General features: G+C 40.9%; 1 protein-coding gene across 2 annotated transcripts in view; it reads right to left on the bottom strand.

The window, feature by feature from the left end:
* The window catches only part of DGKI (diacylglycerol kinase iota), a 448623-nt gene that overhangs the window by 19670 nt on the left and 404774 nt on the right, over positions 1 to 24179 (bottom strand). The window contains exons 29-30 of one of the 2 annotated variants that reach the window (XM_033432383.2): positions 6231 to 6268; positions 2555 to 2675 (exon numbers count right to left, since the gene is read on the bottom strand). In XM_033432383.2, the coding sequence (XP_033288274.2) occupies positions 2555 to 2675; positions 6231 to 6268 (159 nt within the window). The remainder of the gene's footprint in view (positions 1 to 2554; positions 2676 to 6230; positions 6269 to 24179) is intronic. The other variant, XR_004484538.2, reaches the window with a different exon arrangement.

The following is a 24179-nucleotide window of genomic DNA, read 5'->3' as shown; positions in this document are numbered from 1 at the left end:
AATGTCTGGAAGCTTCCATCCTCACCCTCCAGGAACCCGAGGACCATCATGCTATGCAGAAGCCTGGGATGAAGGTCCAGGTGTAGAAAGGCTCAGGTGTCCCAGCCGTCTCAGCGGAGAGCCCCGAACATGTGAGAGTCCATCTTAAACACAGACTCAGTCAAAACGGCAGCTCCCTGCAGCCTCATAGGTAAGACCAAGTGAGATACCAGCAGATCACTGATGCAGAGCGGATCGCAGAACCAGAGAAGGGAATGCTTGTTCTTCGGGAGAGGTAGAGAGGGGAGGAGAGAGCATTCCTAAGTTGCCTCATCCCTCAAATAGACAGCCAGTGTCTCACCTAACTCTAGAGTGGTATGTGGGTATGCGGGCAAACAATCTCATCGGGTAAAGGGCAAACTCGGAGGGAGGGATGGAGAATGATCAAGACGACCAGCAGTACTTGCACCTGAGCTAGAGGCAAACAAAGTGACAGCATATATCTAAAGTTCACCTGAACTTTGTACAGTGGACATCCTGAGATCTTTTCTATTAAGAGAAAAATAACCACGGAAGCTTTGTGACCTTTATGCACTGTCTGTGGGGCTGGGTTCTAATATTTGGTTCTGCCTGTCACAAGCTTTTGGAAGAGTCACTCTAAGGAAGAGGAAACACCTATGATGTGTGTTGTTGGGGGCGGGGGGGGGGGTGGGAGAGGCAAGCAGAATTGACGCCACCAATGCTTTTGCAAGTCTTGCCCAGAGAGGAATGCTTTAATTGCTGGGGGCAGAATGGTCAGGTGAGGAGGAGGCAGAATGTGCACACCCCAGACACAGCACCGGAAATACATCTAGGCTTTCCCGGGCAGACAGGCTTGGGATTCTCCAACCTAGCCTACCAGGGGGAAAGAAAGCCTCTAAGGATGACCGTCCTACTTTAACTCCCTTTTCCTCTTCCTAAACCACTCTTTCCACCGTAATTCAGGCCAAGGGTTCAAGCAAACGCTCCGTGGTGAGAAGGTACTGAAGACAAAGCAAGGTGAGTCTAATGTGACTGACAGTCTAATACTTACCTTACAAGGTCCTCGTAAAGATTAAATGATAGGATGTGCTCAGTATAAGCACACGGCATATAACCCGTGCTTGAGAAGTGGTAGCTATGTTATCTATTTGTGGCTTTACAATAGGACTTAAGGCATCTACATACAACTGCCTTAAATTTTATGATGCATATGCTTATATATTTTTTTAGCCTGCAACTGCTTGATAACAATGACTGTAGTTTGTTTTTGTGTGTGTGCTGGTCTATAACAGGTAGTTCCTGTGAAGTACTCCACAAATATTTGATGAATGAATGAATGAATGGCATAAGACATGTTTGCTGAATTGCATAAAAAGAGGAATAAAAAGGAATGTGAATCAGACATAGAAAACAAACTTATGGTTACCAAAGGGGGGAGGGCAGGGGAGGGATCAATTGGGAGTTTGGGATTAACGGATATACACTACTGTATATAAAATAGATAAACAATAAGGACCTGCTGTATAGCACAGGGAACTATACTCTATCTTGTAATAACCTATAACAGAAAAGAATCTGAAAAAGACTAGATATGTGTTTATATGTATAAATGAATCACTTTGCTGTACACCTGAAACGAACACATTGTAAACCAACTATACCTCAATTTAAAAAAAGGGAATGTGAATGTGAATATGCTTACTGTTTACAACCTAAATATGATACAATGGGGGTAGGCCACAGGCTCAGTGCTGGGGCTCACAGAAAATCTTCCAGGATCTCTGTGTACCTGTATCTAGCAGAGCTAGAGACCCCTCAGAAACAGCCACGCCAGGGAAACGTTTCCCCTTCTTTCCTATTTTTCAGTCCTAGAAACACTATAAACGTGGGAAGCTGAAAGCATGGTCAACATTTGATATTCCTCTCATGTGTTTGTGCCTCTGAAGGACTATCAGAGGTCATGCTAAAGTACCTAATCTATAACACCAAATTACACACCCAGTTAGGACACCGTCCAGGAGGTGAACGTGGCCGGCCACAGAGGACACGAGAGTACCAGATGTTTTCAAAGAGAATAAAGTGTGACTTGAGTTGAAAAGATGAATGAGACTCAAACAGAAAAAAAAAAAGAGGGGGGGTGGGGACTAGAAAGATGGGAAAAAAATCTGCTCATTACTCCTCAGAATGATCAGCTATAAATATGGATTAGGTACCTGGTCCCAACTAGTTAGCTTCCCAGAACATGAAAGCTCTTCCCAAACAGTAGAGCACGCTATGCCCAGGCCACATGTGGTTTGTCTTCTAGTTTTTAATTAATCAGCCCCCAGATACCCTGCAAAGGCCTTGATATGAAAATTATTTCTGTTAATGGCTTGGTTAAGGTGACCTACACGTGTAAGGGATCTGGAATCCCAGCTCCCTCAAATAAGCAAGGAGAGTCAGGTAAAGTTGGAGAATATTTCTACCATTCTGAGGACAGCCTGGATGAAAGTCAACTTAGAAAACTCAGTCTGTTTCATAGATAAATGATTCTTGGTTCGCTGTGCCTACTCACCGTGGTCAAGGATATATTTCACAATCTCCCCGTTGCCGGTTTTAGCTGCGTAGTGAAGGAGTGAACAGTGGTCTGGTCCCTGAATTAGCAGGCTGCCTCCATTTTTATAGCTTTCTATTAGCTGAAAAAGAGACATAGGAAAAGCAGCTCAGGCACAGTCCAGAACAAGGGAAACAGCTAACCGGTGATAAAATAAAACTAATGTAACAAACCACAAATGTCTCCATCCTCAGAGGACACAGAGAAAAGTCAAAGAGATGAAGTAACCATTCCTGGGTTGTGTTATCACTCAAATAGATGGCCAGTTCAGCTAACTCCAGAGAGGGTATGTGGGTACTGAACAGCCTAAGGAAATGGAAACATGCTAAATTATTTGTTCCTTTTCTGTTTTTTGTCTTTAACTTTTCTGGGCGCTGGTCTCTGTCTCAAGGGAGTAAAGGGTGGAGAGAAGAATAAAAGATTCCCTATGCTAGCTCAGCGTTCTCTTGACTGAAAGAACAATTAAGTCTATAGGCAGGAATAGCTTGATGTCTGGTAGCTAAGCTCCTTCCCCGTCCTTTAGTTTTTTCTCCAATCTCTCATGAGCCTAGCTACCGAGTACAGAAGCTGCTTCCCATCTTCCTGCATGCGCTCACAACACATATGCACACGGCAGACACAGGCACACCCATGTATGTCTCCTTCCTTCATCCAGATCTGCGGCCCAGCCTGCATGCCTTCTGCCCAACGTATACCCAACAAGGCTTGAGATGATCCATGGGATAAGAACCAGAAGGGTTCAGAGAATGTAGTAGTAGAAACCTAAAAGACTTCAAACATGAGAACAGCCTGGAGAAATCAGATACTGCAGCCTGGGAATTAGGTGGCTAAATGGGGACACAGTCTAAGTTTGTGAAATACTGAACATTATAGAAAGTGTAACTGGATCTCCGTTCTCTACACTGCAGTATATCAGAACAAGAAGAGCCTTTCTGGAGCTTCTAAAAGATAGTTTTAGGATAAATAAGAATCAGATAACTCGGCAGGATATAAGCAAAAGGAATGTGTCTTCCACCAAGAAGTTAGATGGCACGTTATAAAAAAATCAAACAACTCACAAGGTTGAAGAGTAAACTCACGGTTCACGCGTTCACTCCAAATCATAGAACCGCCACGTGCCAGATGCCAGTGAAACAAAGATGAATACAACTCGGGCACTGGCCTCCAAGACCTTGCCGTCCACGGGGGAGACAGCTGTGTAAAGAATTGCACAGAGACGGAGAAGAACCTGAGGAGGGTAGCACAGGGCACTCGTAGGGGATGGAAAAAAGTCAGGAAAGACTTCCTAGGAAATTGATCAAAAAGGAGTCGCTGAATGGAAGTAAGGAATATATGGGGTTTTCACGCCTAAACTGTGAAGCAAAGGAACAGGAAGAAGTAGCTAATTGTCTTCCACAAAAAGCAAAGAGAATCCTGTTCTGTTCAACTGTCTTGTCTCACAATGACACTTCCATTCTTTGTGGGCAGATCCACAGAGGATTTGGGCTCAACAGAATAGCAGAGACCCAATCCATCAGCTGCCCTGATTCTGCCTTTCAGTGGTGTTTATAGACACTGTGAATGTTAAGTTAGTCCACGGGCATTTTATGCAGCCCAGTGTATAGGAGCCACTCATGACAACCTTCACACAGGGATGATCCTGGGTTTTCTGTTCTCAGCTCACTGGTGCACTGCCACCCCCCGCTCCCCACCCAACCTCTCTCTCTCTCTATCGCTCTCCATCCCTTACACACACACACACACACACACACACGCAGTTTAATATTTAATATTTATTGTACTTTCTACATGGGATAGAAAAATGAAAGACGATAGAGAAGAAAAAAGAAAAGGGGGAAAAAGTACTTGGGAAGGAAAAGAAAAAAAAGACAGAAAGAAAAGAATGAAAGAGAAAAACCCTAAGCCTTTATATTTGACCTCTCAGTAAATAAGGTGTTATTAAGTCATTTCTTAGTCATTTAGGAAATAATTACAACAGAGAATGAAATAAGACAGCCAGCTGAACATACTGATTTCCCATCTCTCAAATAATTCTCTACTAAGTACCAAAAAGAAGTGTGATAATACACCCAGGGACCTGGAAAATCTGTTGCCTAGACTGAAAGTATATACAAAATAAAATGAAAAGGTTTCAAATGTACAACAGTTTGCAAAATTTTCTGGTTTAGAAGCTCTGCAAGGGCAGGAATCAGGTCTTAACTCACGCCTCTCTTTCCCACAGAATCCACTATAAGGCCCTACAGGGAGTATAGGATAGTATTGGTTTAATCCACTGCTGGGAAATGGCACTGAACGCATAGGCGCCCACACTGCTTAGACAGCACTTTCCTCTTGTGGGTAACAATTCCTAGTAACGCTATGATCTGGACAGTGGCACAGGCACCACTCCCAGGATTATGTGTCTAAAGACGGCAGTTTATCAAGATGCTGGCAACCTTCTCACTATTTGTCTTCTGCTAGTAACCTGTTAAAAATGTAGCACAGAGATTTTGCAGTTTATTCAACAGATGTGCGTCAGAAGAACTTGTATACAAGGGCAGTGCTTCTCAGCTTTCTTTTAAGGCTTCTGGTTTCTCCATATGCAGTGGCACCATACTCCATGAGTAAGGCAGAGCCTCTGCCCAGGGGCAGCTGTTGATATTACAGAACAGATCAACGCCAGTGTGCGTTATACAGGGACATGTGGGCAGTCCAAGTCCTGACGCCTGAAAATAACTTGGGGCCAAATACAGCTTTTAGGGTATTCATAGATTATATTATATTTTATAACAAATATTTGCCTCCCCACTATGTTTAGCTACTAAAGAAACACAGATTAACACTATATTAATAAAACAGCTATCATTTTAGAGTCCCTGCTATGTAACAGGAACAGTCTTAAGAGCTTTACATGAATTTTACATTCAATCCTCACAATAAAGCAAAGAGAGGGGCAATGTGATTCCATTTTACAGATGAAGAAACTGAGGCACAGAGAGAATTAGGTAATTACACAAAGTCACGTATACGGTGAATGGCAGAGCCAAGATCTGAACCCACGCAGTCTGACTTTGGAATTCGCATTCACTCTAGAGGCAAGCAGTGACCACCTCCTTCCCTCTGAACTTCCCTCTGAACTAAATTCGTCAGAAAACATGAGCACAAATCAAAATACTCGAGGCAGATCAGAGCATCTTCTGATTCACCGTGATCCCCGAAGTTCAAAACTGTAATAATGTCGCAAGATGTAGGCTCTTGCCTAGAGAATGTATTTCTGGGTATTGTCCAGGTTATTCCTACAGATGCATTCATTTAAAGACCTATCTAAAAAGAAATCTTTTAACTTCAAATTTCAGAGAGGAGGAATTCCAAGCACTGTGAGGACTGCCTCCTGGGGACATGCATCGGTTGTATCTAGTCAAGGCAAATAGCGCAGTGCCTTTGCACAGACCCTTTGCTATTAGGAGATGTAGAGATGCTGTGAAGACCCCTCTCATCCTCTCTTCTCAGTCCTCAAAAAGAGCATCCTTCCTCCTTCTAACCAGCTAGTACCAGGGGGATGAGAAACGATATACGGGATCATGAAAATTTGGTGAGAAATGATGTTGATTTAAAGTCTTAAAGAATCACCAAAAGTTCTGGTAGCAAGATATCTTACCTTCATAAGATCACCAGCTATTACTGCCTGCAAAATTGCTGTGGAAGACAAAAGAGAGATGTCCCATTAGTAGAAGACCCTCTCATTAAAATATTATAAAGGGCTGGATCCGTATTTTGGAGACACAGTCTACATCTGGGGCAGGAACCAGGGGAGGACACACATGCCAAAGGGTGAATCTGGGAACAGACTAAGGCCTTCCCTACCTGGGCACTCATCTCATACATCATTCTAGAGCCTACCTGAGCCCTCTCCAGCCCAGGTACAGAAAAGAGAACATGAAATTTAGAGTCACACATATTGGATTCAAATCTTAGCCCTGACCCTTACAGGCTGTGGAATACTGGGCAAGTTATTTAACCCCTCTGAGCCTCAGTTTCCACATCTGTAAAACAGCAAGTCTCAATTGTATAGGATCCTTCAAAGGATTAATTCAATCATCTAAATGTTCTTAACTCATCCACTGACGCAAAGTAGGTACCTAATCATGACTGTTTCTGGTCCCTTCTTTCTAGTTCCCTCTACTTTGTCCTTTTGGGGTTCAAAAATCACTATTAATTTTGTGTGTGTGTTTTATAATTATAGATAAATACCTACTGCTATGGAAAGAAGGACAAGAGACAGTAAAGAAGAAACACATATTTTGATTATGTTCTGAAGAAAATAACCGTATATTTAGCATAAAATTCATTGGTGATTCTTATAGAAAGAACTCTAGAAGTCCTAGGTAACCTAAACTAATTGTAAGACTATGTAGCCAAGGGGAAAAAAATATAAGTACCTGTGCCTGTCATGTGGGGTGTAGAAGAGGAATGAGAAAATATAACTGATAAAAGGGGGAAAGAATACATGGGTGTCTAATGACAATTATGGTTCCTAAAGGGAACATGTGTATTAGGTCGAAAATGGTCCCTTTAGAAGAATAAATACTTAGATTCTAAAACTGCTCCAAAAAAAGGATTATTTTAAGCCTTTAAAGTCACCAAAAAAATTAGAAGATTTAAAATTTATTTTTCAACTGTCACTTTACTCTTCTTGTTTCAGAGTCTCTCATATAGAGTTAGCCAAAAATGTAGTATCAGGTATCAAAGTACATGGAGCCCTTGACCGTCACTGAACAAAGCCCTTGAAGCATTTATGATGAGCAGTTAGGAGCCCTGGGTGACCAGAGGCGAAGGACCACAGGCATGTTAAACTCGTTCAATGGCCCAGGGCTGAGTGCCTTCCCTCAGACCAGAGCAGAAGCCTTGAAAACCTGTGGAAGTGATGAGGGTTCCTTGAGCACAGGGGAGGAAGCAGTATGCAGGAAGAACAGAGAAAAAGGAAGAGCAGGAAAGAGGGAAGAATGTTTCTTTCCCATAACAAGCTGTAAGCAATCTGCTTTTCTCACCTCCCTTTGGCTCCCAGCACAATGCTCTTTGTACGCTATCAACGCACACCAATCAGTTGTTGAACTGATTGAAAAGAGAGCAAGCAGAAAAGGAGTGAGAAGGCAATGGAGATAAAAATGACAGAAAGGGAATTAATAAAACGTTATGCATCCAGAGAACCCAAGAAACGTGTCTCACTCCTCCTAGTATAGATGCGACACTGGGGTTCAGAGTGCAGTGACTCTCTCGGGGCACAGAGCCAACGGTGGCCCCATCAGCACCATAGTGCAGGTCCCTGTGACCAGCCCCAGCCTCTGTCCAGTGCCCTCTGGGAGGTCGCCCTGTAGAAGCTCTACTAGGCTCTGTGAGGCTTACGGAAAATGGAAGAAAATAGTCTAAAGGTTATCAAGCTTATAGTGTTGTGGAAAAGGCACTGGATGGGAGTCTAATTCCAATCTCTATAATTTACTAGATATGTAAGTTTAAGAAGTCATCCAAACTTTTTGAACCAATTTTCTTATGTAACATAAGGTTAACAGCTGCCCTGCTTACCTCTCTGTAGTAAAGATGAAACCAAAAAAGTGTTTTATAAATAGGATAAGTTATATTGACAGAAGGGGTAGAGTGACTATACGTAAGTACATGAAAGAGACATACAAACACTTCAGAAGGAGCCTAGCAATGAGGGTAAGTTGGTGGTGGAGTCAAGCAGACACCTCTCTGTTCACAGGCCCCATCAGAAGTGAGGCATGGATGAAGGAGCCAGTGGGATGGTTGGTGCTTCACCCCAGGATGTCAACTGTACCTCAGAGGACAGGGAGGAAGAGGCAGGGGAAAGTATGAGCGATTGCAGGTCTGGGAGGACGACTCCGTCTGGGCTTTTATACTGTAGGATGTTCTCTTGACCGAGGTAGAGTATCCATTTAGGAAAGAAAGAAGGTTAGGGAAATTGCCTGAGAGGCAGCGAATGAAGAGCCTTGAAACTTACATGCAGAAGTTCCTAACAAGGTAGAGCCTGCGTTTTCAAGACCATGTTGGCACATTTCTCAAGTTTAAAAGAAATAGAAAAAAGAAAGAATAAAGGGGAGAGAAAAGTGAATTCGCTAATTTAAAGCACCAGAGAATAAAATTGGGTGCATATAAGCAAGAAATCAGGATGATAACAAAAATTCCCCAGGATAAATACTATTGAAAGAGCCCTGAAAATAAATGAATGAATGAACAAATGAATGAATTAATGAGAGGCTGGAGGAAAACTTATGCTAGCTGCAGAGTTCAAAAGATTGGTGGAGGAGGTGAAATTTAAGGTGACTCCTCCACAATAGGTGGATTTAATTAGCAAAGAAGATTTGGAAAATCCTTAAAACATGAAGGGAAGATATGAACAAGGACTTGGAAGTTAAGAGTCATGTTGTCTGAGGCGCCCTGGGAAGAATTCTGCATTATCACATCTGAGGCTGGGTTGTCTTAGGTCATAACTGTAGAGTTCCTAAGGGACTGCTCCAGGGAGCACGCTATGTCAAGAGAAGGAACCTGGATTTTCATCCCAAGAGTAATGAGAAGCTATGGAGGCATTAAAAGTAAATTGAGGATCGTATAAATGTCCTGACACATGCCAGTTTGATTCCGCCCCTTCCCTCCCGCAAACAGAGTTACGACCTGCTCTCAGCTCAATTGCTCCGGATTACCCCCATTACGGCGGCTTTCCATTGCTACCTCAGACTCACTCAAAAGCATTTTTATTTATGTCTTTTGGTTTCCTACAGCCTCCCAATTTAAAGTCCCCATAAACAGATAAAAGAGCATATAAAAGAATCATAACCACAAATAATTTCCAATTGTACTGGAGACAGAAAACATGAATATTTATTTTTAAGTCAAGCAAGTATACTCAAGGGTAGCTATTATGCAAACATTATTAGGCACAAGGCCCTCTTCTCTCCTGATTAATGTCCTTCCCTCCTGAACACTGTTGTTTAAGATTTGCTCTGCATAAACAGAGCCTGAATCCATTAGTATTCAACTCCAGATAATAACCTTCTGAAAGAGCAAGCTTAAAAACAAATAATGAGTTGTTATGATTACAGTATTATTCTTTATTATTTCTTCAGCTCTGAGCCTGCCTGCCTTGCCTTTTCCAAAACTTCATAACTGAGGCAACAATGCTCCCAAATTCAAAAGAACAAGGGAAGTCAAATGGCCAATGGGACACAAGGGTTACTGAGTAGGTGGATACTAAGTTTCCCAGACAATTAAATCACATAAACTTAGACAGTCAGACAGGAAAGTAAGAGGGTAGAGAACTGAAAAGTTTGTCAGTTTTAGAGTTTAGAAGTTGAATCATTAGTTCACAAGAAGTGGTTTATTTTTCCTTCAGCGCTGTGCCTTCCAATCAATTGCTAAACAGTAAACATCCTGAGAGAGAAAGCTGGAACTGAAAAGTCAGGACTACCAAGAAGGAATCACTGTCTTCCTTCTCACAGCCTCTCTCCTAGGCCTGGACTCCCAAAAGCCCAGACATCCTTAGCCATCGGTGCACAGAAGGGAAAAAATGACTCCTATCACCTGGAATCACGATGGGGAGAACACAGTCCAAGGGCCCACTGGCTGGCTCGCCTGCTTCTGCCGTGCCAGGCCCTGTTCAAGGCTGACCGTACAAAATATACTCCATCCTCTCAGAGAGCTGATATTTTGGCAAGAAATCCAAATTAGGAAGGAATATATTTTAATTGAGTCTAGAATCATACTGCCTGAGTTTAAGTCTTGTGAGTACCATTAACTAGCTATAACCTTGGGCAATTAACCAAGCTTCAGCTCTCTCATTAGGAAAATGAAGATAAAATCAGTTCTTTTGAGACTCTGCCTTGCAAGTAAGCTCAAGAAACAGCGACTCTGACCACTGTGGTCTTCTGTGTAGAACACCATGGAATACTGATGTTTTTAACACCATTACACAGAAATGAATCACTTTCTTCTATGAAATGAGAAGTTTAGACTAAGGTCAACTGTAGCTCTAGAACATGGCATATGACTACTTCCAAAGGGATGGTTTAAGGTTGTGACGTTTGCTTTGCAGACAAAAATATTTGTAAATAAAAAAGAACTTGGCAAAGCCACGTGTATGTTTATAAATCTCAATAAATGAACCAAAATAACTACGCTGTATATAAAGTCACAAGCCTGAGCATTTATGTCTATTTAAAATTTTTAATCTTTCATGTTCAGCTATTTTTCAGTTTTAAAATTAATATTCTGTTGCTGAATTGTCACTTGCTAATGATGGCAGTCATCTAAATCTTTTGTTTTTTACTTGTGGAAGAAAAAATTAAATGTAACAACAAAAACTGTTGAACAAAGAATGGCTTGTGGAGGCCTAGGCGGTAAAAATCAGTTGATTCATCGAGAATCATAAATATACGTCTGGCTTTGCCAAGTTCTGCATACTTTTTACTCCTAAATATTTACATCTGCAAAGCAAGAATCACAACATAAAACTAATGCTTCAGAAGCCATATTCCACATTGCAGAGCTCTACTTGGCCTTAGTCTAACCCTCTCATAGATAAGGAAAATGGGGCTTGAGCAGTAAATTGACTTTTCCAAGGTCACACAGATAGTTAGCAATCCAGCTGAGAGACAGAAGGGCGCTTGTCTCTTTTATTTTTATTATTTCTTTTATATTTTCTTTTATTATTTCTGACTCTTAGGTCAGAGTTCCTTCCACCATGCTGTTTCTTCCTTAACTTGGAGCAAGGTAAGCAAAAATTAAAACAACCCCAAATAAAAGGTTCATGAATGCATCACATAGAAAATAAAGTCAACTTATGGCTTTAGGCTGCAACTCTTTTTTATGCCAAAGCAGACACTGAAAAACAAGCATCCCTACGGCGAATGTCATGTTCACAATTCCCTTGATCTGATCACGACAGGTGTCTTCACACTTTTCCTTAATTACTTACTGCTCAGCCGCCAGAGAGTCTGCACTGTCAGATGCCCAAAAGCTTACTTCTCTGAGATACATATTTCTGCATAGCTTTTCCTGCATTTTCCTTATCAGCAGCATTCTGTCCAATTTTTCTACTTTGTGAGCAGCAAGCCCTGGTACATGAGCAACAAACTGTGAAGGCTTAGCTCCCAAAATGGAATTTAATATAATCGTGAACCATAGCAAAGGTAATCTAACACACATTTAATGGATAGCTATCGTGAATTATGCTAATTAGGCACGAAGGAGGAAGCAGCTCATGAAAATGACTGATAATTGATATTATTTTACATAGTCATACTGAACAAACCCAAGACGAGGTGAAAGAAAGGAGGAACTGGATATCTCTAAAGACCTCTGCATTTGAATCTAGGCCTCAAGGAGGTTTTGACAATTGATAATAAGATACATGCCAAGTTCTTTGCTAATAATGGCTAGAATACTAAGGGTTCTTAATAATATATTAGAACTCAAGATTATTCTTATAATGACACATAAACCTGTATCAGTTCCCTATTACTGCATAGCAAACCATCCCAACATGCAGTGGCTCTAACACGGCAATTATGTATTTTGTTCAAAAGCTGATATTTGGGCTGGGTTAAGCAGAAATACCTGCTCTATCTGGCATCAGCTGGGGCAGCTTCACTGAAAGCTCCAAGCGCCACTTCACAGATCACACGCACAACTGGTAACTGGGAGCTCTGCTCGCGCGGGCTTCCTTGGGTTGCTTGGGCTTCCTCCTGAAATGCTGACTGTTTCAAAAGCAACCATTCCAAGGGAGCCCAGTGGAAGTCACCTTGCCTTGGAAATCACACAGCGTCACGTCTGCTCTGCCTCAGGCTTAAGTTCGCCCATATTCAAGGAAAGGAGCCACATACCTCATAGCTCGATGAAAAGAACGTCAAAGTCCTGCTGCAAGAAGAATATGTGGGATGGGAGATGCCGCTGTGGCTGTTTTTGGAAAACACAAGCCGTCACATCCCACACTTGCATCGTGATGTGCGTGGAGTCAGTGGGTTGGTGCTGACTTTCAGTTAGGGTTGGGAACTGACCAAGAACAGTAGCTTCTGTCACCTGTGTGATCTATGGGAGTGTACCTGCACACAGTGTCATCTGTTTGACATCATGAGTATCTCGGCAGATAAATAAGAAAAGGTGGAAGACTACTTATCAGAAGGACCAGCTTTTTGGAGCGGGAAGTGCAAGGCAAGTAGAAGACTGCAGACAACAAATGCTGGTTGAACTGAATTAGGAATTCTGTGTAAGGTGTGCTCTCTTTAATCATCAGATGTGAGAAGAGACTGCCCCTCCTCTTCTTCTTCTCCAGTCAGGCAAACACTCACAGAACTCTAGTCCTATATTCCTCACGCTCTGCCGACTGGCATCTCCTCCACTGCTGAAATGTCGAATGGAGGGTTACAGAGCACACACCTCACATAGTTTGTCATCTTATCATCTCATCGTCATTGGGATTAACCCATCAGCGGCATCTAAGGGCCATTAAATGCTACAGCGGTCTAATACTCAAATACCACCTGTGCCAAATCCCTCTTAGCATGTGCAACCAGAGACGGAAGACATAAATAGGTTTTGCGTCTCTCTAATGACAGAGTTAATCCTCAAACTCAATTAGTCCCTGCTAATTGAATTCATGAATGTATATGGGTTCTTTCCATCTGCTACAGTGATCTTTTTGAAGCTGCTATTAGCGTGGAAGGGGTTTCCTGTTTGGAGAAAAAATAAACAGCCCCCATCCAGTGTTCCCTCCTGGCAGAAAACGTGCACCTTGCTGCCAGAGGACCAGGACGTGCTCCCTTCAGAGACAGTCAGTTCCATCTCCCTTATACAGCACTGGAATGACCTATAAACAGTGCGGGAACCAGATGTCTCTCCCAAACATCCCACTTGTTTATCTCTTGTTGTGAAATTGTTCTCTGGTTGTTTTACATGTTTAAGTCCCATCTCTGCCATTAAGCCACAAGCACAGGGACTGTGTTTCTCATTTTTTTCCTCTTTGTTTTATCCATACGCCACCTTTCAATGAAAACTCTATAGTACAGGAAATATATGAAGTGCTTACTAACTACCTGGTGGACACTTATGGTCTGGTGATTCAGCTGGCTATCATTTCAATATTCTTCAAACTCTGGGTCAAGGAAGACGTTCTGAGGAACAGAAGAAAGTCTACTTTACTGGCCCCTGCTACACCTGGCAGTAAATTTTGGAGCTGAAAATAGTTCCATATCTTTTTAAGGTATATAGTGGTGTTTATTAGAGGCAGTGACACACCATCGTAAGTATCTCAATAAACCAGAAATGGTTACATTATGGGTCAAATGAGAGCCTTATGCTAAGCAACGATGCATGTTACTTCCTAGGACATTGGTAGTAAGCCTTGGCTCACTGTTAAAACAAATGTCATAGGTTAATTAATCTGCTTTGGGCATTGGGTTAGAGAAGACAAGTTCCCAAGTTAAGGGGCCAGTTGGGTTCATACTCTTCCGCAGTCACAACATGTTACTTTCCACCAACTGTGAAAATATGTGCTAACACTAGTCACTGGGGGACCAGAGAAGTTCTTGAAAATACCTTTTTGACAGTCTATACAGCTCAAAATTAATGTTTTCTCTAGTGATGACAGATTAATATTATCATTTTTGGATGAAGTGGTTCGACACACATTTTTATGTAGTACCATCTTCTAAAGGAATATCCAATTCCCATAAAACTAGAAAACTATAAATTCATTTTTAGCATCAATATTATAGAATCCTATCAACTATTTTTGTTCAATAAACATTAAGCTTCCATCCACAGGGAGGCTTTTTCCTATTTGTAAAGGGTTTCAATCTGATTACAACTTACTAACTTCATGAACCCTAAATAATTGTAGTACACAATAACACTCTTTCTCCTTACGAATAAAGTCATACGTACTAAAATGCTTAGCGCACTGTAAACTGCTTTAGCAATGTAAGAGATTAAAAAAAAAAAGTTCCAGTATTCTCCGAAAGTCCTTCATCCCTAGAATGCGGAGAGAATTTAATTTAGATTGACAAACTTTGTTTATTTTTGCTTTCCCTGGCATTTGGATGATAAAGCATAATCCTGAGAGGGTAAGAGAAATGGAAGAACTAATAGATAAGGTCCCCGTGAGCCTCACAGATGAGAGGACGGTGCCAAGAAGAGCTGCTGCCGGCCTCAGGTCCTAATGACGTTTGCTGAGGGTCTTGACGAGAGCATCAGGGATTCGGCATCATCCCTTCCCTCAACGTCAGGCTGGCGTTGCTCCTGTGATGGGTCTCCTTGAGCTCATGGGATGTATTTTAGCAGTGTCCTTCAGGACCTCTAAGAGGAACTCAGGTTGAAGAAGTGCCCTCACATTTCATTCAGTGATAGCTGCAAGCAGACCTGACAGGGCCTGAAAGTGATAGATGGTTATCGGTTTTAACCAGATATCAAGACTGCATGGGAAATGGTGTTTAAGGCCAAGATCCAAGTACAAGTGAGTGTGCTCTTGAGCTCAAAAAGATGATAGGTTTATAGGTCATCGGGATGGTTAAGTACCTTATCATCTCCTAGCAGCACACTGACTGCTCTGTCAGGTAAAGACCTTTAGAACTGAGAAGAAGACTAGGTTTAACCAAAACACTCCTCCCAGGAATGAAATAAAGCCAAGGAGGAGTTGACACAGCAAAAGACACTTTCAGAGACATACCAGCAAAATGCACATACAGCCAAAGTGTACCTTTTTCTAAAAAGGTAAAATTTCTAGAGTTTGTCCTTACTTGTAAGTGTGAAGACAGACAAGATCATTTGTATCTGCAAGTAAGTTATAAGACAAACACTAATTTAGACTCTTCCCCATATCGACATATGATAGATATTAATTGGAAGCACAGAAAAATTAAGCATTTTACTTCAGAGAAATGAAAAAAAAAGTTTTAACTTTCACTTCAATATTATGCTAACTTAGGACTAAGCAATATCACACCTTAGAAGCAAGAATTATAAAGCAAATGGTTAGTTCTGAAGCTTGCTCAAAGGATAAGATACAAAGTAGAAAAGCCTTCAGTATATGAGTTGAACTTCAAAGATATTTATTAAAGAGCAGATTTTACTGTCCAGTTGCTAAGAGAGAAAAAAATAAAACTATACCTTCATTCTTCTTAGGGATTCATATACTCTAAAGACAGGAAGGTAAGGGTATCTATAAAGTAACGTGTGTACACTTACACAACCACATGTAGCTCTGCTTGCTAAAGAAGTAGGGTGATGTATGGGATGATTTCCTAGGGAATTTGTTAGAAATGGTTTAAAAAGGGAAGATGTGCATTGGCAAAAAGATGGGAGGAGGGTTCTCTATAGAGAAGACCGGCAGCATAGAGCCATGGAGGACAAAGTGATAAGCAGTTTCACTTGATAAAGAAGGAGAGCTGAAATGGGAGCATGGAGAAATGAGTCAGAGAGTTAAAAGAGGGTGCTTCCAAGACTCAGCAATGTGAGGTCAAAAACTTTTTAAAAAAATGTCAGTGAAAATCACTCAGCAACTCCATTTTCCAAATATAACCTTGGTCATGCCTGTCACTCTTTTCCTCGAAGATAAAAAGAGCTTAAATCTAGAGAAGAGGAAAAAAGGAAAGTTCGCTGGGAAATCAATACCAGAAGAAGAACGTCTTTGGGTGGGTCATGCTTTCCAAGAAAGAGAAGAGGCCCTCAGGGTTAGTTAGGGAAGATACACGAGAACCAGAGAGACGGGTGGTCAGAGAAACAGAGCCAACTGCTGCAGAAACGGTACGGTTTAAACGACTTTTTTGCTATCTTGTAAAACACCACTCTAATTTTTTTGCAGAGGCTGAAATAAGCGCCTTCACTTCCTAGGGGGAAAAGAGGGGATGGGAATGTCACCAGACTGAGCAAAATTGAGTGGATTCTAGCTGCTTACAAATCCCTTTTTCAATAAGCCTTGGGGCTTTGCTTTGTCAGGAGAGAAGCTGGAAGCTGCATAATTAAATAGTAATGTATTTTGTTACCTTGATAAAGAAAGCTGCCAGTGTGAAAGCTGCCTGCAGCACTTATGTGCTTTGCAAAGTTCCGGTTTCCATCTTTTCGAAAGATGGGTACATGGTGAGGTGTGAAAATAGCAGTGATGTTTGTCATCACAAGCAGAAGTGACAGACTGGCCCTCGGCTGCAGGAGTCCATACACTAGCAGGGCAGAGGTGTCTCTGCAATACCTTTCCAAAATGGCAGATGACATTTTTGGTTTTGCCTCGTGTGTTTCATCGTGCAGGATTCTTTCCTAGCTTCGATGCCTCATCTCCTGAACAGAAGGAGCCTTAGATGTCAGCCAGCTCAGGGTGCTCAGTGAAGACACCAAGGCGTGAGAGCAGTGCTCTGCCTAAGGTTACCCAACCTGCAAAAGGCAGCGCCACGGCGATGCCTGGTCCTTCCCACGCCAAGAACAAGGCTCTTGTCTTTGCCTGATGCTACCATCCATGTTCAAGTGACCACTGCCCAGAATGACACAAGTCTTTCTCTGTCCATTGGGCTCCCTGAAGGAGATGTCTAGTTCCAGTAAATTTGTAAAACAATAGGCTTAAATAAAGTCATAAGTCCATGCAAATAGATCTATCGGGTCTATTTATAGAAAAATATATTCCCATTTTCGTTATTTGACATTGATAGTTTTTCTTGCTCTCTCTTGCATTTTTTTTTTTTTTTTTTTTTTTTTTTTGCTGTACGCGGGCCTCTCACTGTTGTGGCCCCTCTCGTCGCGGAGCACAGGCTCCAGACGCGCAGGCTCATTGGCCATGGCTCACGGGCCCAGCCACTCCGCGGCATGTGGGATCCTCCCGGACCGGGGCACGAACCCATGTCCCCTGCCTCAGCAGGCAGACTCCCAACCACTGCGCCACCAGGGAAGCCCTCTCTTGCATTTTTACACGCCTGCTCTGTCCCTTTTTTTTGTTAATATCTGCAAGCAAACTATGTGCTAGGCATAGAGCTAAATGTTTCCCCATATTATCCAATTTAATCCTCACAGTGAGTCGACTAGATATGTAGTAGTATTGTTATCACCCCATTTGAAGGATGAAGAAACTGAGGCTTACTGAGGTTGACAGTTGCTCAAGGGCTACTGTGTAACAGAGCCAGGCTGTCAGCCCAGCATGCGAAAGGCTGACGAGGGAGCCTTTTCTCCTCAGCAGGGGACCATACTGTCCCCGCTTATGTGGCTGTACAGACTGTCAGATAGCACTACGGTGTGGCTAGGTGATGAAACGAGGTCCTCTCTTCCCAACGTTTCCCTGGTCAGCCACAGGGAAATGTGGCTGACCAGGGATGCAGGTTTTGTTGTCTCCATGCCCCATACTTTTCTAGCTCTGATGAGGGAAGGTGCAGAAAATAACGCTGCACCACCGGGAAAGGAAATGCCGTGGTAATGAACTCACAGGTATTGTGTGGAGTTACACTGACTAGAAGAAGGGATGTTGCATGAAGCTAAGAAAGTCATACCCTAAAATTCAGAGCATCCGGGAAAAGAGAATGGACACAGAAAGCCGGCAAAATGAGGAAGGAAGCATTTAGTTAACTTCATTCTTTTGAAAAAGAGGGGCTTGGACTGATGACTATTTTCCCAGCTCTATCCAGGACAGCACGGGCCTAAGGAGCTATAATGGGCATCATGGGCAAACAAAAATCCACACAGGAAAAATGCTTCCGAGATCCTGGAACGTACAGGTTGAAGTAACACATCCAGGATTAACTTCCGGGAACCACCCTAAAAAAGGAACAAGGTATTCTAATATTTTGCAACTGGTACTCGCGACAAGAGAGGCTTAGTCTAAGACCGTGATTCAGTTGCCAGCAGCCACCCAGTTCTTTGCAAGAGAAAGCCATCAAAATAAAAAACAAGCTTTAGGTAGAGCAGATTGGGTGAAGAGTTTTCATTGGCTATTAGGGTTTCTGGTTAAGTAGAACACAGACAAATGGAGTAACAATAACAATGATCCTTATATAAGGACCGTACTACCATAACTGCCAATGTACCTGCTAGCCCCTTGGTTATATGGGTAACCCAGATAATATCATTCTACAGAGTAAAGAGCTTAAATAAACAGTAACATTGATAAAGCAAGCGCAGTTCTTCATCTCTGCTCTCACAGATGACGACACGTGGACCAAGCCAGTCATTTCCTACTCCCTTTTTAAACACTTACCTGTAGGACAGGTGATGTATCTGTAGGAATGAGATCTATGAAAGCTTCATTTGTTGCTGGAGGATCCACGACACAACGGTATTTGATGACCTCTTCCCACCCATCCACTTAAAAGCAACCACGAGATTAGCCTTCATCCCTTCCTCTCTCCTTTTTTTCTGTTACTTTCTTATTTTGCAGTGTTTTAAATACTTTAACTTAAATATTCTCTGAGGCCAAAGGCAATGTAAAGCAAAGTTGTATGTAGATCTTAGTAAAGAATACTCCCCCCTCAACACACACAGACATCTATAATAAGGCTTCAAAAGCTAATTAGATACTGATCACCAACAACACATTCCAAAGAACCCAAAAGGATCAAAGGATTATACAGTTACAGTCGATAGTCAGATTTAATAAGGGGGACTGAGAGAGAATAGTAGGGTCAGGAAAGAACTAAGGTAATACAACCTGATTTTGGAAAGCCCGGGGTGGGGGGGGGGAGTTTGTTTTGTTCGCTTGTTCTGTTTTATTTTGTTTTTAATCAGCAGTGATTTTCTGTTTTCCTAGGAAATGTGAAAGACTAGCCAAGGAAAAGCATGCTGTCATCTTATTTTTTTTTTTTTTCTTTTTTTCATGCTGTCATTTTTGTTCCTTTCCTTTCACACAGCCTTTGGGGAGCACCCAGTGAGACCACCATAAAAGGCCATCTTTTCAGCACATTAGTAACTGAATTTCTTTGGAAAAGGACCAGCGCTAACCTATCCTCTACAAGAGGGAACAATGTTAATGAGGCCACAATGGAACTCAAAGATTTGTACTGGAAGGTGCTGTTTGCCAACACCACATACTGCAGCAAATGTTACAGTGAGACTTGTACAGAGGGAATCAGGTCTGTGCCAGGGCACGGCGTAGAATGGGGCAACATTTCTATTCATTGAGTATAGAGTTAAATAAGAAGGGCAACACCACCCATGGAGAAAAAATTTGGAATACACTCAAAAACCCAGTCAGTGGATAGGGAAGGATAAATCACGGGCACTTGAGTTGTTAGAAAAATTCATCATTGTTTGTCCTTAGAATCGATGGAGGTGGTTCGAAAACACAGAATTAATGAGCACAGAGGAGGGGCTGGAATGAAGGACAATGGAGATGGTTTGCCAGAGAGATGGTAGGAGGGTACCTAAGCCATATGGCTGTGTGAATACAAGGGAGATGGGATCTGGAGAGGGGCCCCCAAGCAGGAAGTAGAAATAATTAATTCAAGCAAGTAAACAAAACCAGGGTGAGGAAGAACCTCAAAAGGGAGCACTAAGTTCTTCATGAAGAACCTAGGGGTGAGACAGGAATAAAGACACAGACCTACTAGAGAATGGACTTGAGGATATGGGGAGGGGGAAGGGTAAGCTGTGACAAAGAGAGAGGCATGGACATATATACACTACCAAACGTAAGGTAGATAGCTAGTGGGAAGCAGCCGCATAGCACAGGGAGATCAGCTCGGTGCTTTGAGACCACCTGGAGGGGTGGGATAGGGAGGGTGGGAGGGAGGGAGACGCAAGAGGGTAGAGAGATGGGAACATATGTATATGTATAACTGATTTACTTTGTTATAAAGCAGAAACTAACACACCATTGTAAAGCAACTATACTCCAATAAAGATGTAAAAAATAAATAAATAAAAATTTAAAAAGTAAAAGTAAAAAAAAAAAAGGGAGCACTAAAAGGTTTGAATCTAAATACAAAAGCCAATAGGGGATTCCACAGTCATAAACTGAATTGGGGGCAAAAAAACAAAAACAAAAAAACCCTCTAGCAACTCTGCATTAGCTAGCCCAAGGTCACTGCAAAGTGGCATACTGCGATGGCCAATATTAAAAATTCTTCCTAGCAAGGCAATTAAAGATCTGCAGATGTTTCCATCTGTATCATTAGCCAAGCTTACTTACCACATTTTACTAAAAAATAGCTTATAGAAAATAAAAAGGAAAAACATCTAACTTTCTTAATCCACTCTACTCTTCTGGTCATAAAATAATTGTCTTTCTATGTGATATTTTCAAGAATTCTACCTTTTTAAGATTGAGTGCTACTGACCGGAAATTAGATCCCTGTTTCCTTGATTATGGAAGTATGGAGGTAAAATAAGTGAACAAGAATATAGCTTTAAATTGTTCTTCTGTGTCAAGGGTACTGCTCACTGATATGAGAAGAAAAAAATAAAATCTCTTTTCTAACGACCAATTCCAACCCAATAATTATGAGGTCTCCTTTCAACAAAAAGAATCAAGATTTCCTATAACATTAGCTCAAAACTTAGCCATGCTATTGAGAGACTATATAAACGGGGGCTAAAAATGGGATCTGGATCTAGAGTATGAGTTTGAATCCTAGTTCTACACATGTGATCTTGAACAAGTCACCTAATAGGTTTGTGCCTTAGTTTCCTCATCTGTAACATGGGAATAATAGTAGTACTATGATTGTTGTGAAATTTAAATATATATAAAACATTTAGAGCAGTTGGTTCAGTATATAATAGTTTGGTGTGAACTGAAAGTTACTTAACCTCTCTAAACCTCAGCAGAACATCCCTTAAGCCACTGCCTGGAACTTATTAAGTTGTAATAAATACCTTGTTTTTCAGTTTTAAGTACACATAAAAGTATATTATGCCAAATAATTTCAAAGGAGTAGTTGAACTTATTTTTGCTAAAACACAAGGACCCAAACCATTAATCCCTCCAACCTTAGTTTCTCAAAAATCAGTTATTCTTTAAAAAAAATTTTTAATTTCAGGAGGTATCACAGTTATTTTAAAAAATATATAACTCTCAAGATGTGTAACTTTTATTTGAATAAAAAAGAATATAAATTTCTCTTTTTGATAATAAGGGGAATGAGCTACTTCCTTAACAATTTAAGCTAAAATGCTGGATTAAAAAAATCAGGAAATGTGGGGAGATGGTGGTAATAGTTGCAGCAGACTATTTGAATATTCCTGAGTCTCCACATATAGAGAGACAGAGGAACTAGAAGAACCAAAAACACATGGTCAACATTTAAGACAAAGTAACAAGATACCCTTATAAACCTCAAAATTATGAGTGGCTGGAGAGAAGACACCAAGAGTCAAATGACCTGCATTCTATCAACGTCTGTGCTGGAAAGCCCGGGGAAGCAGCAGGGCAGCTGATGGACCTGAGAACAGGAAGCCTTAAAACAGCCAGCAGGTGCTCACTGAACAGTACAGTGGGCCAAGGTGAGAACACCTACAGAAACTGTCAGAAGCTTTTCCCATTCCCACAGCACATGAGTGCAAGGGCCCCCAGTAAGGACTAAAAGTACCTGGAGCACTGCAGCCCCTGTAAACTCTTAAAACTGACCATCCAGGGCTCCCCTTCAAGATAGGACCCAAAGTGAGGGTAATCTTCCAAGTGGAGTACACACTGAGCAGAACAGGGACAACAGGAGTAAAGGAAAGAGGTCTGGATAAAAGTGAGGCTAGGGATCAAAGCCAGGAAGTCTGAGAAAGCAAGCTACCACATTTTCAACAGTACACAAAACCAACCCAAGAAAGAGCTCTCTGAAGTTAGAACAGCTAACAAGTGTTTTTCTTTCTAAATTTCAGAAAAACTAATTTCATATGAAGTATCAAAAAAAGGATGTAAAATCTCACCTGAAGGAAAAAAAACAAGAATAAGGAACAGAATAACATTCCCACAGATAATGGAAGTGAGTCACAAATACTTGCTATAAAAAAAAAGTAGTAACGTACTGTTTCAGATGAGCTTAAAGACACGATACAAAGAAATATCATGTATCAGAATTAGAATAATTCAGAAATGAGGTGATATTCAACAAAACATTAGAAATAAAAGAATAAAACATTTTGCAAATTAAACTAGAAAGAACACAAGAACAAATAAATTCAACCAATAAAGCCTTAAGTAGAAGAAACAAAGAACTTTTAAAAATCAAAAAAAAGAGGAAACGGATAAAAAGAATGTGAGAGAAAATGGCAAAGGTTGAAGATAAGCAAAGAAGATAAAACAAACATACAAAATGAACTTCTGAAGAAAACTAAAGCAAAAAAACAGAACAAACCCTTAATTCAAGAACACGGTTCTGAAGTTTAAAAAATAATAAACTTTATATTTAAATAGTGTCATGTCTCAAAATGATCTACATCCAGGCATATTTTCATAAAAATACTGAACATTAAAGGAAAATAAAATATCCTTTGGGTATTCAGACCAAAAAAAGTGACTTTTATAAGGAGAATATTATCATTAGACTTTAATAGCAAGTGCTTTATGACAGGAGAAAAATGTAATATTTAAAATGTCAAGGAAAGAACATGTGCCCCAGTGAGTCTGTATGCAGCACAACTAATTTTCAAGGGTGAAAGACTCAGACCAACTGCTATTGTATGAAAAAACTGGTTTCCTAAGGAATCTACCAGAGAATGTGGTTCAGACCACTAAAATAACTAGAGACACTTAGACGTAATGACTGGTGATGAACGTTAACTAGTTACTGTCATTATCTGAATATGATGCACTCTGAATTAATGTCTCTGTGTTTCCTATGCATTCTAAACAAGAACCGAACAAGCACCCACACACACAAACTCACAAATGGAGAATTTAATTTATATTAATCAAGTTTGGTAGTTTTCTCTGGTGACTGGAAAACCTCTCTGAAGGACTTAAAGAATTCTTGTGCATAAAGGCCCAAGGAAATGAGCAGCTCACCTAGAATAATCTTAAATGAACATGAATAAAAATCAGTAAAAATGAACAAGAAAACAACTTTGAAGAAATTATCTGGGATGCAATGCAGAGAAACAAAGAGATATAAAATAGGGAACAGAGGGTAGAACATATATAGGATAGCATGAAAATGTCTAACATGCATCTAAATGGAATTCCAGAAGGAGATATATAGGGAAGAGAAAGCATTCAGGTAATATTTGTATTTAAATGTCTGTGTTAGAAAAATAGTAGAAAAGGAATAAAAATAACCCAAATGATTAGAAGGAAGGAAACTATAAACGTAAGAAACTAATGAAACAGAAGACAAATACATAATACAGAGGACCAATGAAGGTAAAAAATGGTTTCTTGAAAAACCAGTAACATAAAGGGCTCTAAGCCTCTGGTGAGAGGGAGAGAGAGGTGGAGGAGACACACACAGCAGGCACAATCAATATTAAAAATGAAAAGGTAGATGTAACCTCAGATCTCATAGAAGTTACACAGACAGTAAGAGAGTATTTAAAAATGTATGCCAAAAAATGAAAAATAACTTTAATAAAACGGATGAATTCCTTTAAAAATAGTTACCAATACTGATTCAAGAAGAAATAGAAAATCTATCTCCTCCAACAT

The sequence above is a fragment of the Orcinus orca genome, chromosome 9, assembly GCF_937001465.1.
Source record: "Orcinus orca chromosome 9, mOrcOrc1.1, whole genome shotgun sequence".
NCBI lineage: Eukaryota > Metazoa > Chordata > Mammalia > Artiodactyla > Delphinidae > Orcinus > Orcinus orca.
Note: the sequence above shows the minus strand (reverse complement) of the source record. Positions and strands in the feature narration are given on the sequence as shown.